Source organism: Sinohyriopsis cumingii, chromosome 18 (assembly GCF_028554795.1).
Source record: "Sinohyriopsis cumingii isolate HCF-2022 chromosome 18, ASM2855479v2, whole genome shotgun sequence".
In the NCBI taxonomy this organism is placed as follows: domain Eukaryota; kingdom Metazoa; phylum Mollusca; class Bivalvia; order Unionida; family Unionidae; genus Sinohyriopsis; species Sinohyriopsis cumingii.
Window position 1 is genome coordinate 59,689,006 of NC_142978.1, and position 18,439 is coordinate 59,707,444.

At 34.8% G+C, this 18,439-nt stretch overlaps 1 protein-coding gene and 1 long non-coding RNA gene across 7 annotated transcripts in view; one reads left to right on the forward strand and one right to left on the reverse strand.

Annotated features, from left to right (window-relative positions):
• The window catches only part of LOC149776747 (pregnancy-specific beta-1-glycoprotein 2-like), a 103,304-nt gene that overhangs the window by 17,020 nt on the left and 67,845 nt on the right, over positions 1-18,439 (forward strand). The window contains exon 5 of the mRNA XM_089942566.1: positions 906-1,053. Coding sequence (XP_089798692.1) covers positions 906-1,053 — 148 coding nt within the window. The remainder of the gene's footprint in view (positions 1-905; positions 1,054-18,439) is intronic.
• The window catches only part of LOC149776748 (uncharacterized), a 40,423-nt gene continuing 32,190 nt past the window's right edge, over positions 10,207-18,439 (reverse strand). For 2 of the 6 annotated variants that reach the window (XR_016416111.1, XR_016416106.1), the window contains 5 exons: positions 13,214-13,339; positions 11,730-12,868; positions 11,072-11,229; positions 10,770-10,876; positions 10,207-10,317 (listed from right to left, as the gene is read on the reverse strand). This is a non-coding gene — a long non-coding RNA (uncharacterized LOC149776748). Of the gene's footprint in view, positions 10,318-10,769; positions 10,877-11,071; positions 11,230-11,729; positions 12,896-13,213; positions 13,340-18,439 lie in introns of all 6 variants that reach the window. The other 4 variants (XR_016416107.1, XR_016416109.1, XR_016416110.1 and 1 more) reach the window with 4 other exon arrangements.

Sequence of the window (18,439 nt, forward strand, 5' to 3'; positions counted from 1 at the left end):
TGCCACGGACAGTTCGGAGCACAAACTGGTCTGCCCAAACAACATCTGCTAGCTTATGTGCCACAGACAGTTCGGAGCACAAACTGGCCTGAACAGGCACTCACTTGCTAACATAAACTAGTTAGTAATGTCATGGTCCTCTTCAAATAAAAGAAAATATGTTCCCTTTACGATACACATTTTAATTATGTAAATATGCAAGTAGATATATAATATGCAAATATAGGACAGTGCACACACCTCATCGATAATAGTGTGGTATACGTTTGTTGTCTACAATAACCTTAATTTACTACATCATACATTACGTCAACATATTGATACACCTCCTAAAAAATAAAGACTTGACCAAATTTATAGCTCTAAGAAACCGCTCCGGTGGCCTAGTGGTTTAGTGGTTAGAGCGTCCTCCTCGGATGTAGGTTCGATCCCTTGCCGAATCATACTAAAGGCTTATAAAAATGGTACTAACAGCTGCCTTGCTTGGCGCTCATCATTAAGAGGTTAGTGTTAGGACTGGTTGGCCTGGTGTCAGAATCATGTGACTGGGTGGGACATCATGCTACATGTCTGCGTCATGATGCCCCAGTGCTAGACATCACTATAAACTGCCACAATGCAGACATCGTAGCGACATGACTGAAAAATTGTTAAAGCTACGTTAAAAATCCAAATCACACACACACACACACACACACACACACACACACACACACAGAGCTCTAAGATAAACAAAATTTTGATATTGTTACTTCAGAAGCGACATATTTAATCCATTATCTTCTTTCATCAAAGGTATATGATTTCTCAATGAACGTAAACCTAGCATTACAATGCTTACTTGCAAGTCTGCCTAACTTTCTACAAAGGATGAAACCATAACATTCATAATTACTTTATTTCAGAGTGCAACGTTGCCTTCACATGCAAGAGCGATGAATGAGTCTTTATATATTGGAAATATGAATGTAACTGAGGCTGGCAAGTACACCTGCATTATATCTAAAAACGGACTCGCCTCGGCAACCTCTGTGTGGGTCTCCATTAAAGAAGGTAAATTTAAATATCAATAGTTATTCTCATTATGACCGCCCATAATACAAATAATTTAATGAAAATAGAAATGTTGCAGATTCCTACCAAGAAAAATAGATTTGCTATGTAGTTAAATGAGTTTATCTGGATAATAATTCATGCTAATGGCAATATTGGACAAAGGATTGACTCATGCATTAATAAGCAAATCAGTCCATTAATCTCTTCATCAATCTATTTGATAAACCATATTTTTTTAACAGTGAATTTAAAGAATGGGTAACTCTTCATTCAGCCTATCCATTACACAAGAGATTTATGTAAATGACGCTGATTGTCAATGTCAGCTAGATATTGTTGTCATCCAATCGCGCAAAAATATAATAATGGATATAAATGCGTTTTAAAATTAAAATTAAGGCTAATATATAAAATTTGTTTAGAATATCACAGGCAAGTGAAAACCAGAAATGATCCGATGAAGAGAAAGAAGTTTACAATGTGATTGTTAGGTTCAAACTCGAGAAAAGAGATTTTCGAATATTTTCCTTCGCACTTAGACAAAAACAAATCTATAATAGATTTTTTTAAAAATATAACCTTAAAAGAAGATAGAAGGTGGAAATAATATCGACTTATGTTGGAACAGAGGCAAACATTTTTTAGATAGCCGAGGACCTGTTGAAAATATTATGTCGCTGAATTAAATGAAAATCATACAAAGATAGCTGAGGACCTATTAAAACTATTGTGTCGCTGAAATAATTGAAGCTCAGCGTGGTCAGTCAGAAAGCCTACTAGTGATCCATTCCAAATTAAAATAATTACCTACAGTGTAAAATAAAGCTGATCTTAATAAAGGACAGGCAGTGTGACATTGTGTATGATGATCGTACAACATAATTTTGCATGACAGTAAAGCATCCATCATTACCAGTAATATAAATAGTCCATATTACTTGTCAAATGTGGCCTAGTGGTTAGAGCGTCCGCCTCGGATGCGGGAGGTCGTGGGTTCGACCCACAGCCGAGTCATACCAAAAACTTACAAAAATGGTACTAACAGCTGCCTAGTTTGGTGTTCAGCATTAAGAGGTTAGTGTTAGGACTGGTCGGCCTGGTGTCAGGATAATGTGGCTGGGTGGGACATCATGCTACATGTCTGCCGCATGATGTCCCAGTGCTAGACATCACTATAGACTACAACACTGCAGACATCGTAGCGATATGACTGAAAAATTGTTAAAGCTACGTTTAAAATCCAAATCACATCACACAACACACTTGTCCAGTGTTTACAGGAACACAATACTATATTTGGGAAGTAACGCTTTAAATAATGAAAAAGAAAATAGATTAGATATTGTGCCAGTTTATATATATATATATATATATATATATATATACACGTTTTAGGTGCGTTGTGGGCAGTCATCCCGAAAGTGGGTTTACGGGAAGGACATGATATAGTTTACATTTCAAATCAAAATACATATACATAGGTTGTATTTCTTACATAGTAATTATGTATATGTTGAAAATAAGTATATACACTTATGTTATAGTCCTATTCATGTTTTCGGTTCGTGGGCAGATATATAAATTTCATGGGCAGTTTTGACCTTTAGGTTGAAGATGACAAAGTAACTGCCCAAAAATACGTTCACGAAGAACAAACATATAGCATTCTGCCCGCGAATACGGCCCCGGGAACAATATATAGCGTACTGCCCACGAATACGTTCACAAGTAACAAATATATAGCATGACTTTCCGGTGTGCGCGCGCAAAATGGTTGTCAAGACACGACGATAAACATTAATCTATTAAAGCATCCTTTGCAATGGCCAGCGTACATATAGCGGACGTGAGGTTCGTTTTTCACAGCTTGTTTGAAATAAATGGATGATTATATATCCAGTGTAACAACTTGTCTTGACAGCTTATGGATGCTAATGTTTGACATTTATTGTGAAGATGATTGTTCACTGCTTGTTGATGAATTCGTAGCTTCTGTTAATCGATGTTATAGCTCAATTTAACTGTCATACACTGATATGTTTAAGTCTGCTTGCACAGTTAACTATGCAGAGTTATGGAAATATAACAAATTGGTTTTAATAACTTTCAGAGTTTGTTTTACTATTAATCAATATTTGTTTCAAGTACTATAATGGCTGTGATAGGTTGGGTGGCTTAGATTACAAATCAGGCCCTTCTCACTTGGGGGGTGGGGGGTGGGTACTGCCCATTATGAATATTACTGGTCCTAGATGTCCAACCTGATATTTATGACATATAGGTTCAACATCTTACTGCCAGCAGAAATGGTGTTCTGTAGTATTTTTCCCAGTCAATAGTTTATGGATATATTATGTCATGTACTATGCTTGTTTAATTCTCTCATCTCAGTTCTGACGTTACCATTGAATGCTATAATGTTCCCAGACATCCGGTATTCTTGGTTATTAAAATTATATATATACACAGATAACTGAAGGTGAGTTCTCATTATTCCCTAACAATTGTAATTAGTGGGGCTGTAGCAATTGATGGTCTGAGAATTCAAGTTAACTGGTTCAAAACTTGGGTAAACAACAAACTGTTTTCTTCCTTTGACAGGCATCATAAAGTTTTGCATCTTTGTCACTCTGATGACTGTGGTACACAAGTTACAGACTTTGCCTTAGAATGAGCCTGATTTTTGATACTTGTTACTGAATGGGGTGGGGTAGGAAAGTAACAAAATTATTAAAGGTGGAATGTATGCAAACCATGCTGGAAATAGATATGTGCCAGCAACTGCAACATGTAAGCTTCAATCAATTTGGAAACTATAAGCTTTATCCTGTAAATATTAACAGTTCACACCCTGTATAAAAGATGATTTTGTGTTTGATTAACTGGAACTGTTAATTTATTATGTTAAGGAATTTATTGTTTTAACCCTAGTAAATGTAATATAATTAGGTCAAAAGTTCCAGTTTGTTTATTGTTTCCAGAGTTGATTATTGTAACTTGAAGAACCTGTTTCTAAGTGTTAAATGAAATGAAAGAGATATTGTTTACTCAAGTGATATAAAATAAAAGTTTAAAATGAACTGAAAGAAATATTGTTTATTCAAGTGATACAAAATAAATGTAAAAGTGTATATTCATTAAGAAGTGTATTGTCAATTGCAAATAAATGAAGATTTATCTTATTTTGTTCTTTACTTGTGTACAAAATTATACCTGGATTGGGCAATAATTACTTGGACTCCATTTGGAAAAGAAAAATCTATATGTTCTAAATACCTAATGTTCATATCATAATGCTCTTTTAATGGATGATTATGCTTTTCAGCTGACGTTACCATATTGCCAAGTGAACTAATAGTATGGCCTTCGGTGTGGCCCACTAATCACATTTGTAAATGAATTATGCATACAATAGAGAAATAGCTCTTAAAATATCTTAGGAGTTGAACAATGTGTGTACACAAATAAACATAAAGCAAATCTTTGAACTTGTATGCCACACATGCAAGTGAATTGGTGGTTTTCATATGTAACTTGTGTACTCTTATGGCTTTTGTCTATATTACTTTTAGCCATTTCTATTCCCACACCAGAACACAACCTTTTTTGTCTGATTCAGGTACTAATGCAAAACTTATTTCAGCTGTAACTGAAGTATACAGAATTTTTCCTGATACTGAGGCCTACTGTGTAGACAGTATAGCTGTAAGTCATCAAATCAAATGGAAGACAACAGTGTGCAGTTGAAGAAAATGATATATACCCAGTACCATTTAGAGTTATCTTAAAGAAAAGTCACAATGCACACTGATACAAGTAGTTTTAGAAAATGCATTTGTTCCACATACATTTTAACTTAACCCAAAAGTTCAGTCTCTTGCCTAAAATTCAATCAGATGTATGCATTTATTCCATAAAACACAAAGATATAATGAACCAAATCATTTTCATTATTGAGTTAGGTAGTAGGCTATGTTAAAGAGTGCAATCACTTTATCGATTTTTTTTTTCCATTACATTTTTATTTATTATAAAATGACATTTCTTAGTGGAGTGCTAGCAACTGTAACTTGAGGAATATTTTGTACATGCTGGCCTAAGTGTCATGAATATACTGTGCTACATTTTGCTTTATTAGGTATAATACTATCATGAGACTTGCTTGATTAAATCCTGAATTTGTCAGTTACACTTACAAGTCCACTGGTAGAATTTAAAATCTGTGACAGTTTGGGAACTTTTTTTGCAGTAACTGCAAATCACTTTGCCTTCACAGTCAATGAATTCAAGCCATTGATAATTGTCAAACCATTGTGACTGAAAATGTGATTGTCTCTTAGTTGTGTCCTATTTGATAATTTTGCTGCCACAGAGTCTGGATTGTGTCTCTGAAGAAATAGTTCATCTAGACTCTGTTGCAGTATTACATTTTATATGTTCAATTTAATGAATTTTCTTTCTTTGAATCATTCTTATGTCATAACTTGCGAAAATAGTTTAGTTAACAATATTTATTCAAACAGAAAAGATAACCTCACTTGACAAATCATCCTACTAAAGTGATCATGGCATACACTTTTATCTTTGAAATTCAAATATTGCCCACTCGTTAATTAACATAACTAATATTGCACATTGAAGGTGATCATATGTATCATCAGTTTTAAAAAAATAAAGACATAATACTATCATTTAATCACTGCATACAGGAAACAGACACTTGTGTCTGTAAAATGCCTTTCATTGGATTACTTTGGTTTATTAAAACCAAACAGCGATCCACTCAGGATTTTCTAGGGTAGATACAGAGAATATATTATGGTCATTCAGAACGCTATCAATACATCAGACCAGATTGTTTTTATTATTATTTAGGCAAAATAACTTAGTAAGTCAGATGGCAAACATGAGGATGGTGATAGGTTATGTGGAATTTGCATTGAATCATCTGATCCCAGAAGATCTGATACAATGTCACTGGTTGTGGTAATCATCAAGTGCAGTTGCACGGCACCATAAGACTTATCAAGATACCATAAGCTAGAAAGATGAAGAAAAAGAAAAACGATGACCCAAAGACAAATCCTGCAAACTGTGTGCAAAAATGATTCCACAGATTATAGATGAAAACTTTACTATATTTAGCTTCAAGATATTAATAAATTCGGATTACTTCCTCCAGTCTGCTACAGTAATTCATGCCCATTGCACTCATAAATTGATTATAGTCCTTGCAGTATTTTGTATGGGCCACAATATTTTAATTGATGCAACTGATGCTCCATTCTTCAGTTCAGTGTTGATTCAAACATAGCAATGTCCCTTTGGGATGTGTGCATAAATAAAGAATGCCTGTTCCTTCATTACCACACTTGTTGAATTTATCGTGTCTCTCTGAAAACTGTACCATGTGAGAAAGAATTTTATAAAGAAACTGGACATAAGTATTGCTAGACATATACTCAGACCTGAGACTTCATAAAAGACTGCTTACTTGTGAGGCATTATTAGTGCTAGGGTTTGAGGTAATAACTTGCTATATGTTTGGTAAGGCAAAATAAGGGGCCTTATGACTTAAATTGAAACTGTGAAAAAACAAAAGGTTCAAATGCAATAAACTTTTGTTTTTCCTCATTTGTTATATTACAGTGCCATGAAAGGTCATTTCTTTTATCTTTTTAATCCCTTGCCAATTTTAAGTCATCATCACTAACCAAGTCTCTAAATCAATTCTTGGCATATTTAGCTAAAATGGTGTCTACTGTTCCATTATATCATTGATTGTTTAGCTTGCTTGTATGGAGCTTAACACCATTTTTCAGGACATCATAGACTTTACATGGCAGCCAACATATTTATTGGAAGAAATCAACACACATAACGCTACTGGCAAACTTTCCCATATACACACATTGGTTGGACTAGAGAGAGTTGATTAGTGATGTGTATGCCTAGACCATTCTATAATCCAGGGCCCCATGATTGAATACAGCTTAAAGAAATTAACCCTAATTCAATTTCCTTGTTGCATTTAAATCATAACACCCACCATGCAAAGTGACACGTCTCAAGATTTTCAAATTTGTATATGTTTTGCAACTTTTAATTCTGAGTTGATGCATGTGGATGTGGAAATTCAGTTACTGAATACTTAGCTACTTATATAAGGAGCTCTCACACTGGTAAAAGCATGCAGTTGGGATTTTATTTGCAAGAGGGCAATTAATTGTTCAAAATACTGTTTTAGCTAACTACATATGCGAAGGGTTGATGTATAAAAAAGAGGATCAAGAAATCCTAGCTAGTAAAGATAATTGTATCCAACTTGATAGAAAGTCAGAAGGCCTTTTAATTTTGTACAGCAGTTTCATTAAGGAACCAACTATAATACCATTAGAAGTTTATGAGCAGCAAAAACCACATTTAGGACCAACTAGACATCAAAACCATATGCATAGTTCCATTTACGGCCAACCAGACATCAAATAGGTCATCTAGTGAAAGCACAATGTCAAAATGACCAGCCATCTAGGAGAAGTAGCAAGGAAGGGGTTTTCCAGATGCCCATTAAAACAGCCATATTGGAGGTTAGATTGGCACTATTTTCATTTACGTCCAACTAGACATAAGAAGTCTTTCACTGATATGACGATTCATTCAGGAGAAGTAGTTATAACAGGATTTTCAGGATGGCCACATTGGTGGCCTTATAGGATGTCTGTACAGCACCATAATTCTCATTCAGGACCTGCTAGACATCAACATAAGTATTTTGTACACATGTTGACACGCTGACACAATTATCCATTCAGAAGTAGCGATAAAAAGTTTCTTAATATGGCTACTGTGGCAACCACATTGTATGTGTGAGTGGCACCATCTTGTTTTTTCTTCCAGATATTTTCACACAAATATCATATTTAAAGATAACATGAATTCATACAAGATCTTGTCGGTTTATTTCATAACAGATTTTTCCCTCATATTAATATAATCTTTTGAAAACATTTATACATTATAGTTCTAGAAATTTTTCATGCTCTCAGAAACTATTAAAATCACAGCAGAAAGTGTTATGTTATATCTTTATTCAGCACTGAAAAATATTTATGAACTCTTAAAGTTTTTTCCCCTATATTAACTTAATTTAATGAAGATGTTCAGACTATAACCTTTCCATTGGATTTATTTTTTCAAACATGGCGTAAAAAGTATGTTATAGTAACCAAGTTTTACATTGCCTTCACCATCGCAGAAATCTCTATAATCAATTTCCTAGTAAAGAAAAGCCAAGAAAATAAATGGGCAGTTAATATTCACTTCAGGATCACAGACCTGAGGCAAATATGTCATTGTTAAATCAAACATTTTTATTGTGTTTCCTTAGACCTAAATATATATATATATACTTGCTGTTACTCTAAACGAAGGCTGGTGATCCAGTTGATAACCTTTTGGGGGTTTTAAGGATGTCTTTAAAATTAAGGCCTTAAAAATGTTGAGATCTTATATTAAAAATGACAATTTGAGCCTTGCAGATTCATGTCCACAGGTGCCCAAATAAAAAAAAAGGGGGGGGTGCAAGGGGCAAGCTTGTTGGTGTGTTATAAAATAACTGACTTATCATCGGTGTGCTGACAGGTAATGTGTAATTAAATCACTGTTGTAATATTAATAATGAGCGAGTCTGCACAAAGGAATTTCATACAGCTAAACTAACTCAACAACTAGAGGCAATTAAGAAATATATCCACATTCGTGATTCTGTCAAATGGCAGATACAACAGCATCAGGAAGCTCAAGTGGCATTTACAGAAGGTAAAGAGCCGCTATACTTGTTATCTTTTTAGGGATGTGCTTGGATTTTGCCCTCAAGCTGGAGCAGTCATAGGATATATAATAAATCGCCACGGTCGGAATTTATCCCCAAGCTGGGGTAATCGATGGGTAAAGTCTTATCCACAGTCGGGGATTTATTCAAGCTTCAGGTGCAAGTTTTTGTGCATCTCCATGCCCTTGCATAAAACACAGTTACACGTTTTTTTATATAGATATTTTTCAGTTGTAGACAGGAATAATATGTATTTGCGAGTGTTTGAAATGAATGGGTTCATTATGAATTGAGTGGCACTACATTTCAAAAGCAAAATTGGATTGAAATGTAAGAACTGTAGTACGGAATTAGTGTTGGTTCTGGATCGTAGAATGGAATTGTGTGTGTGTGATTGGATTTTTAACGTAGCTTGAATAATTTTTCAGTCATATTGCTACGATGTCTGCAGTGTGGCAGTTTATAGTGATGTATAGCACTGGGGCATCATGCTGCAAACATGTAGTATGATGTTGCACCCAGTCACATTATCCTGACACCAGGCCGATCAGTCCTAACACTAACCTCTTAATGCTGAGCGTCTAGCGAGGTAGCTGTTAATACCATTTTTGTAAGTCTTTGGTATGACTTGGCTGGGGTTTGAACCCATGACCTCCCGCTTCTGAGGCGGACACTCTAACCACTAGGACACTGGAGTGGTCAGAATGGAATTGTAACAATTACAATGGAAGCAATTTGTATTATGCTTGTTGGGGCATTCCTCACTGATGGCTGTCAGTGACATCATCATGGGAATGTGTAACAGCCACATTTTGTAAGAACAAGGTGTAGTTGGTGAACAATACAGACACTTTTCTGCCATTTCCACTGGCATCATCTCATATGATGTTATTTAAAAAAACTTCCTACAACATACTCACAACATATAAAACCTTTATGCAAATCTGATGAAAGCTGCTTGTGTTTCTGAAACACATATTCCATACTGGTGGCAAGAATGTCCAAATCTACATTACAAAAATGAAAACATTACCATCCACCTAGGAGTTGCAAATGTATGAAATCCTCTTGTTGGGTAGTTTTACTAACAGGCTTTACAGCAGGGCCTTCCATTAGATTTAAATGTGGCAGGTAAGTTGACAAAGTAGGGTGGGGGGTTGGGGGGACCTACCCCAATGGGGATAATTCATTTTTTTTTTAAAGTAGCATGGTGTAAAGTAAAAGTAGATGGGCTGATAAGGAATCCACTGAATTTACAGACTAAAGGTTCAGACATTTGTTTTTAAGAGAAAAATGAAAGAAGGAAACAATACAACAGATATTTTAATATGACTTTAATGTTTATTTTCTAGATTTAATTAAGATTATGAATCAGAATCAGTCTCCAACTCCACTGTAAAGTTTATCTATTACTTCTTCTGCTCAGGCACCTGCAAATTAAAACAAAATTGTAATGCTTAAATAAAGTCATATCATCTCAGCACTAGTTACATATGCAGAAGTCATGTTAATCAGCATTATAAAAATGTATGAAATTTTCTTCACTGCACTTGTGCTTCCCTTACTATCGTTAAGCCATGATACAAGATAACTTTGCACTTACTTATCATTTCTGGCAAGTGGATGGTGCAATCAATTTGCACAAAGATGAATTTATTTCATCCAAATATTTCATGTGAATAAAAATTCCAAATGGAGGCACTTGTCCGATCAGACAAGATATATGCATATTGTAGTTAGCTGGACTCTAGCTTTGATAGTCCTGGGCAATAGGATAAGCTGATTTTGTTATCAGTTTAGAAATGCATCCGCTTTGCAAATACTATGCTTTAAAAGATGAAACTGAATCCAATATTGATGAAATAAGAGTCATTTGGATTACCTTGTTTTTTATCATTCTGCGTTGGTTGGGTGCATATTTGAGGGTCTCTGATATGGTCTCTTCCATTCCATTTGCCTTTGCTTTGCCATTAGTTTTCAAGCAGGCTTCTGCAAGAGTAATACAATGTTTTAAAAAAGTTTCACAACAAAGGATGCATTGCATTTTTCTAAATGCCAGCAATAATCAATGGAATATTTTTAAAACATGTACTTTGAAATGTGGTCTCAAGTTACTTTATCAATTCATTTAAAAATCTCTGGCAAGTCACATGAAAAACACAATTTAAATCAAGCCATACTTACTTATCAAAACCTGACATATCACAAGCTCTTGAAATGCTTTTTTCCCTTTACGTCCCTTTGGACTATACTCTGGCCAGTCTTTTTGTTTTAAGCTTTTTCATCATCCTGCAGACACTATCCCCAATTGTAAACCTGCCAAGGGAGCTCAAGTAGCATATCTGAAAATAATAATAATAATAATATTACTATTTTTTGATTTTGATATTATTATTAGTAGTAGTATTTCATGATCGATGTGACAAAATATGCTTGTATATAGTTATTTTTTGCCATGGTTTTGCAAGCAAATTTAATTTCTCTAACTTGAAAAAAATTTGATAACATTAACTATGCAACACAATGTACTAATAGCAATTATAAACCAAATTAACCACCGTGAATCTATTAACTTCATAAATGACATTCACTCAAGGACTGAATTAAAGTAGCCACATAATATGTAATAGTGTATATGTAGTAAAATACCTGTTACATGTTCATCTCTAAACATGTTTTGGCCTACATCCGTAAGACAAAACAGCCTACCACTACATGTTCACCCCACCCCCAAAAATAATTATACAGGCACTGCAGAACTTGCATAAATTATTTTGAGGTTCACAACAGCAAATAAAGGTTATAACAGTTTTTTTAAATAGAAAATAAAGCCCCAATTTACCATCTTCTTGGAGAGTTTGGGATTCTCCTCCAACCTCTGGCAAAGGCCCTCTAGTTCCTCCACTGAATCACATGGCATTGCAAGAATTTCTTCTCTATATTCTGTGTCTGGGCCTTGTGTATGAACTTGGAGGGCCAGCTGCTCCAACAAATTCTCAATATTTGTGTCCAGTTTCATAAGTACATTGAACTGGAAATCTGTAACAGATTTGTGATGAAATTAGTTTTGAAAGATCAAGATCATTATTTTAAACTCCTTAAAAAGATCTGTACAGTGAACATGGGTTTAACAATGAAATATATTTATGGAATGAAATACATGGTTTTTGTACAGTTTATATGAAAACTTTTCCCATAATCCTTTATTTTTTTATTCCCTGGATATGTTGTTTCACTGCTGGTGTCTGTAAAGTCTGCATTCAATGTAGATGGTTTAGGCGTCTGACTTACACAAGACAATGGTATACATCAGAAAGAAAAATAAAAAAAACCAATGGAATGATGAACAGTCGACACATCAATGAAAAACAATTCATTGTTTATTTGCACAAATAAGTCTTGAACAGTATGTTTTATGACCTATAATTTAATTAATTAACATCTCACAATGTTCTGAAATAACAGTATCTAAGCTACAAGAGCTTGTGCTTTCATGTCATAATCTTCCATTTTGCAAACAAATTTTGATGTTGAATCAATGTATATGACCTTAGCATTGAACACTAACATTCAAAATGTCTACAAGATGACAAGACTATTATCAACTGAAGTGACAACAAACCAATGAGTTTTACGTGCATTGAACATAAGCATTTTTAAATGCTATAAAATGTGTTTTTAGTGTATGGCCACAAATTACCCAACATTTTGTCAAACATAAAACAGTTCTACTACCTTAGATGAGAATTAAATTCATAAATACAGTGTATAATTGACCTACTCGTATTTAGAGAGCTGTAAATGAAATAAGAGATTATATAAAAGTCAACACCTGTAGTATTTGTTTCATTATTCTATAATGTACATTTTTTTTCCATCCTCAATGCTTACTACTTGCAGAGGAACTGGCAGAGAGAAATCTTTATATTCTCCACTCCAGAGTGGATGGGGATGGTGATGGTGTTGTCCTTCTGGATGCAGCTAAGAGTATAAAGATTATCACTACTCCTTAATTGCAGTAAAAAAGAAACAAAGAAATCAGACTGGATTTTTTGGCATGTAAACAAAATGCATACTGGTTGCAATGACCACTGTATATAAAGCAGTGATACAATATATCACAAAATGCATTCTTTTTTAACAAAACATCTAATCTCATATATACAGCATCATGAGTAAGTAAGTACTCTTAAACACATCTTATTAAACAGACAGAAAAATGATGAAATTTATACATACTTTGGATAAAGAATTTCCAATTGTGGCATGGTATAAAAGCAATTGATAAAAAATAAAAAGAGACCAAATAAACTAAATAGAACATACCAGCAGGATAAGAGGAAATCTTGGAGTCTGCAAAATACTCTCCATTTCAGGAGATTTTGGATGAGATGGCTGACCAGAAAGGTTTCCACTTGAGATTTTCATCTTTTTTCAGTTCTTCATTTTCATCTGAAATGTCAATGAGAACTTGTAAATACTGTATGAGTCCTTGAATACACTGACTCCTTGTGACATACAGGGTTTGCAGAACAATCGCTAGCAATATTCACCACTTTTAAATCCAGCTGGTGAATTTTCACCATGAAATGCATCCGAATGCAGTGAATAATCCTGGATTAAAGACAAAATAGTGTACAGAAATGTGCAATAAATTAGTCAAGCTCCAGACAAAACAAAGATATGATTTATCTCTGATTCATAATGACTTTTCTTGTGCTACACATTTTACCAATGCAAATTACATTGAATTTTGTAAATTAAATGGTACAATTAAGATATGTATGTCAAAAGATTACTAATCTTCAGCTTTCCAATTAATGCTAAACACAAGTATCAAGTCATGTATTTAGTCTCTCACCACCAATAAATGCATTTTTAAGTAATCATCCTAGAGTGCACCAAAGTCATGTGAACTTGATCCAATTCCAACATTACTGCTGCTTGAGTGCTTAGATCCAGTATTGCCTTCACTAACTGATGTTATTAATACCTCTCTCTCATCAGCATAATTTCCATCATTTTTCAAAACTCCCATTGTAAAACCTCTGCTGAAGAAACTAACACTACACCATAAGGATTTAAAGAACTACTGCCCGGTTTCTAATCTCCAATTCATATAAAAAATCTTACAAAAGGTTGTTCAATCCCAGCTTGCATCTTGTCTGAATTCAAACAGTCTTTTTAGCAATGTACAATCTGCATATCGCCCTTGCTACAGGACACAAATTGTGTCTGCAAATAGATTACACTCCAGCCCAGTTGATCTATGTTGTGGTGTTGCACAGGGGTCTGTTCTTGGACCTGTTCTCTACACTCTATACACTCAGCTGCTCTCAAGTGTCATAGATCATCATCCAGTGTCTCACCAGTTGTACACTGATGACACCCAAATATACAAATCTAGCCACCCAACTGAAGTTGATGCTACCATCCAAGGTGTAGAGATGTGCATTTCTGATGTGAAATCATGGATGACTTGTAACAAGCTGCAGATGAATGATGATAAAACTGAGGCCATTCTGATTACAACACAAAGACTTTCTCATTCACGTCCTTTACCTCACACAATAAATATCAGCAACACCAACATTAAATTCACACAATCAGTACAAAACCTAGGTGTTACTCTGGACAGTACTCTCACATTGCACCAACATGTCATGAACATATGCAAGGCTGCATATCTTGAGCTGAGACGCATCAGCTCCATTCTCAGATATCTTTCAGTTGATGCCACTAAAACACTTGTGTGTTCATTACTACTTTCAAGACTGGACTATGGTAACTCAATTCTGTCTGGTTCATCTTAATATCTACTGCAGAGACTTCAAAAAGTTCAAAACATAGCTGCTTGGATCATACTCAGAGTACCACAATCAGAGCACACCTCCCCGCTGCTCTGTACCCAACACTGGCTATCCATTCGATCCAGAATCAAACACAACATTAGTTCTCTGTGCTACGTTTCACTGACAGACTCTAGTCCAACATACCTATCCGACCTCACCTATGTGTACACACAAGCAAGATACTTACACTCCTCTTCCGACAATCATATACTCATTATTCTCACTATGAAAACAGAGTCACATGGACAGCATTCTTTTGCATACCAGGGCCCAGCAACATGGAATGAATTGCCCACTGAACTTAGACACAAAGACGCAGTGATCCCATTCAAGAGTGCTCTCAAAACTACTTATTCTGACTGCAAAAACAAACTTAATGACTTAATAATGTTAACTACCTTAAATATTCTCAGCATGTTTTTTATGTTTTCTAATTTCATGGTGTTTGTTTTTGTAATCATATCATTGTGTATGTTTTTATGTTGTCTAATGTTGCAAAGCGCTTAGAGCTTCTAAAGATTAGGCGCTATACAAAGTCCTCATTATTATTATTATTATATTTAGCTTGGATGAATATTTTTTAAATCAGTGGCCATAACTAAAACAATGGGATTTTGTTTTATGATCATAAAAGTATGTTGGACACCATCCATGATGTACAATGCTGTCTGACATTTCTATGCACCTAAGGTTTCCATCTCAAATATTAAAGCAAAATGCATACCAAATTTGACAGATTGACGAAAATAAAAAAAAGCAATGCTTACCATTTGAAAAGAGGCAATTGTCACTAGAATATTCTATTCAAAATGATATTAATTTTGGACACAGGGGATACCACCCCCATGTTTTCCTGACTCGTGATATGTCGGCCTATTCTGTGCACAGCTTTAAAAGATGTAATGTTTATCCATCGAGCTATAGAAATGAAATACATTTACTGTAGACTGTTTCTGTCAGCAGTTAAGTTGAGTAATTAGGTCAGGTTTATAGCTAGTTTACAAAATTCAATGTAGAATGCCAATAAATGACAAGATATATTTTTGCAAACTAAAGTGATCTTGAAAAAAGATTAGTAAAGTTTAACATTTTATAAAAAATAAGCTATTATGTGGAAGAGAAACAACAATGAAATAGGATGCAATGTGTTTGCGTCTTGTTGATGGGGGAAAATTACTAAAGAATTTAGAAACAGACTATACGCTGGGGAATTTTTTGAGAATTTATGTTCTGGCGACAAGTTTACATATTGGGTAGCAGATGATTTTGCATGTGCGGGACAACTTCTTGCAAAATTGGAAACTTGGATTAAAATGCAGTATTGTTTTAAGGTATACATTACCATATTTTATATAATGTATTGTATGATTCTAAAAGATGCATAGTTAATCGGAATTTCTGGGTTACAGATTTAAGAAGGTCATGGAGTGGGTCTACATGTTGACTAATAAATTACTATTTGATCCCCTAGGTGATATTTCAATTCTAAATTAAAACTAATAATACTTAATGTATAACCAAAAATGCGACAACCTGGTGGAGAGGCGAAAATGGATATAAAAAACTTCCATATAGCCTCAGCAAATTTAAACTGAATAAATAGGGAAAAAATAATTAAACTAAACAACAAGACAAATTATGATATGATTTTCATACAAGAAACACATAATAAGTTGACTAAAGAACTAATAACTTCATATGAGGAAAAATTAAATGGGGTTATAATTGTGAATGATTATAAGGAGATGTAAGGGGAGGGGTAGCTACTTTTATCAAGAATAAAATGGGAGTAACTTGGGAGCAAAAAAACAAGGGAAACTTTTTTGCAGGAAGATTGATACATATTGTGATACAGGACACTCATTTTATAAATGTATAAATACCTGCTAATAAAAACAAAAAGCAACAATTCATTGAAAACCTGTTTAAATATGTAGAAACAATTTCAAAGGCCCCCCTCCAATCTGTGTTGATATTGATGGAAATATTGTGGATCTGATGTGCAATCTTACTGCATGCAAATCTTTCCAGAAAGCACCTATGTACTGTTTAGACACCGGTATTTGGTAACAGCCATATCTAGCGCAAAATTCAAAATGGTCATAGGACAGAAGGTTGAGTAGCTACAATGTCATAGCCTCAATGTCTCCACGAAGTAGGGATAGTAATATTTGTGCTAGGGTTGTGCTATTCCATGTCGATTTACAAGTAACCAAACAGGATTTGATTTGGAAATATTTTTCGCAAAAAGATCTCTTCTGCCAACGGTAGCTCAATGGCTGGGAGAAATACTGGCAAGTCAGATGTGTATAAAATGTACAGCAATGTGTGCAGATAAAATTGTCAAAAATGTTTGCAGGTTTTAATGAAAGGGCTATATCAGCCTTGAAAGTGCCAGAAATTATCATTATAGATGTGGCTTGAGTCTACATGTTTTCAGTTAACAAAAACAGAGTATCAAAGCTAGTAACTGGCATCCTTGTTAATTTGACTAATAACTATTTTTAATTAACCATTTCAGATTTATAAATATATACTCAATAGTAGTGAAGTGGGATGATATAGCATCAATGGGACTTACCATTAAAAACCACCCTGGGACGATATAGCGTCAATGGGAAATTTAACATTATGGAAACCCTTGGGACGATATAGCGTCAAGGGGAATTTAACATGGGAATATGGGACTGTTTAGCGTCAAGCGGAATTGAACAGGGTGGGACTGTACAGCGTCAAGGAGAATTTAACATGGGCAAAAAAAAAAAAAAAAAAAAATCTTGGGCCTGTTGAGCATCAAGGGGAAATGGAACAGGGTCAGGACCCTATTTTAATAAGGTCCCGACCTGATGGGTCTATGGAAATGGAACAGGCGAATATTGAAACAGGGAGGGGTCTCTATTTTTTATTTTTTTTAAAACAAAAAAAAAAAGAAAAAAAAAAGGGTAGGCAATGAAAGTCAAGATCTTTTCGAGACCTATGAGTGGCCCTGAAAAGGGCCTTTGGGTTTCTTCTTCTTCTAACTCTTCCACTTCTTCAACCATCTTCTAACTTTTACCAATATTCCTGTCATCTTCTTCTTTATTTCTGACTCAGGCATCCAGTCAGGATGACCTATCACTCGGAATTTCTCCTGTATTCTTATCCAGTTATTGTTGAGTTTCTCAAAGCTTTTTTTTCTCTTTCTATTTTCTTCTTCTTTTCTTTCCTTAGACCACTTTTCTTTGATGTTCTTTACCTCTTCCGTCAGCACTTTCCTCATTACTTCTTCCATTTTTGTCAACTGGTCGAACCCCCATTTTACGTATCACCACTCCATCCAATACAATACTTTTTCCAGGAAGCACCCGACTTGGATGACATGGTCCAGTGCTTCCTTCAAACTTCCCACTCTGACATAAGGTGGGTCAGTAAATCCGCTTGACTTGTTGACTTCTTCTTCTATCATCCCTGCGATGAGATCTCCGGCCACCTTTAGTCCTTTGACTTGAATAGTTAACAAGTCTTGCCTATTTCCATCACTCCATTCCTTTTCTATTCTTCCTACAACATATTCAACATCCATTATCCAAAAATAGATATCTCTTAATAGATTGAATAATTTTGTCACCTCCATCTTCTTTGTTTATTCCGTGGAATGGTCTGAACGATTGTTGTTGTTGTTGAGTTGAATTATAGTGGCGTGCGCTTCGCATTGAGCATG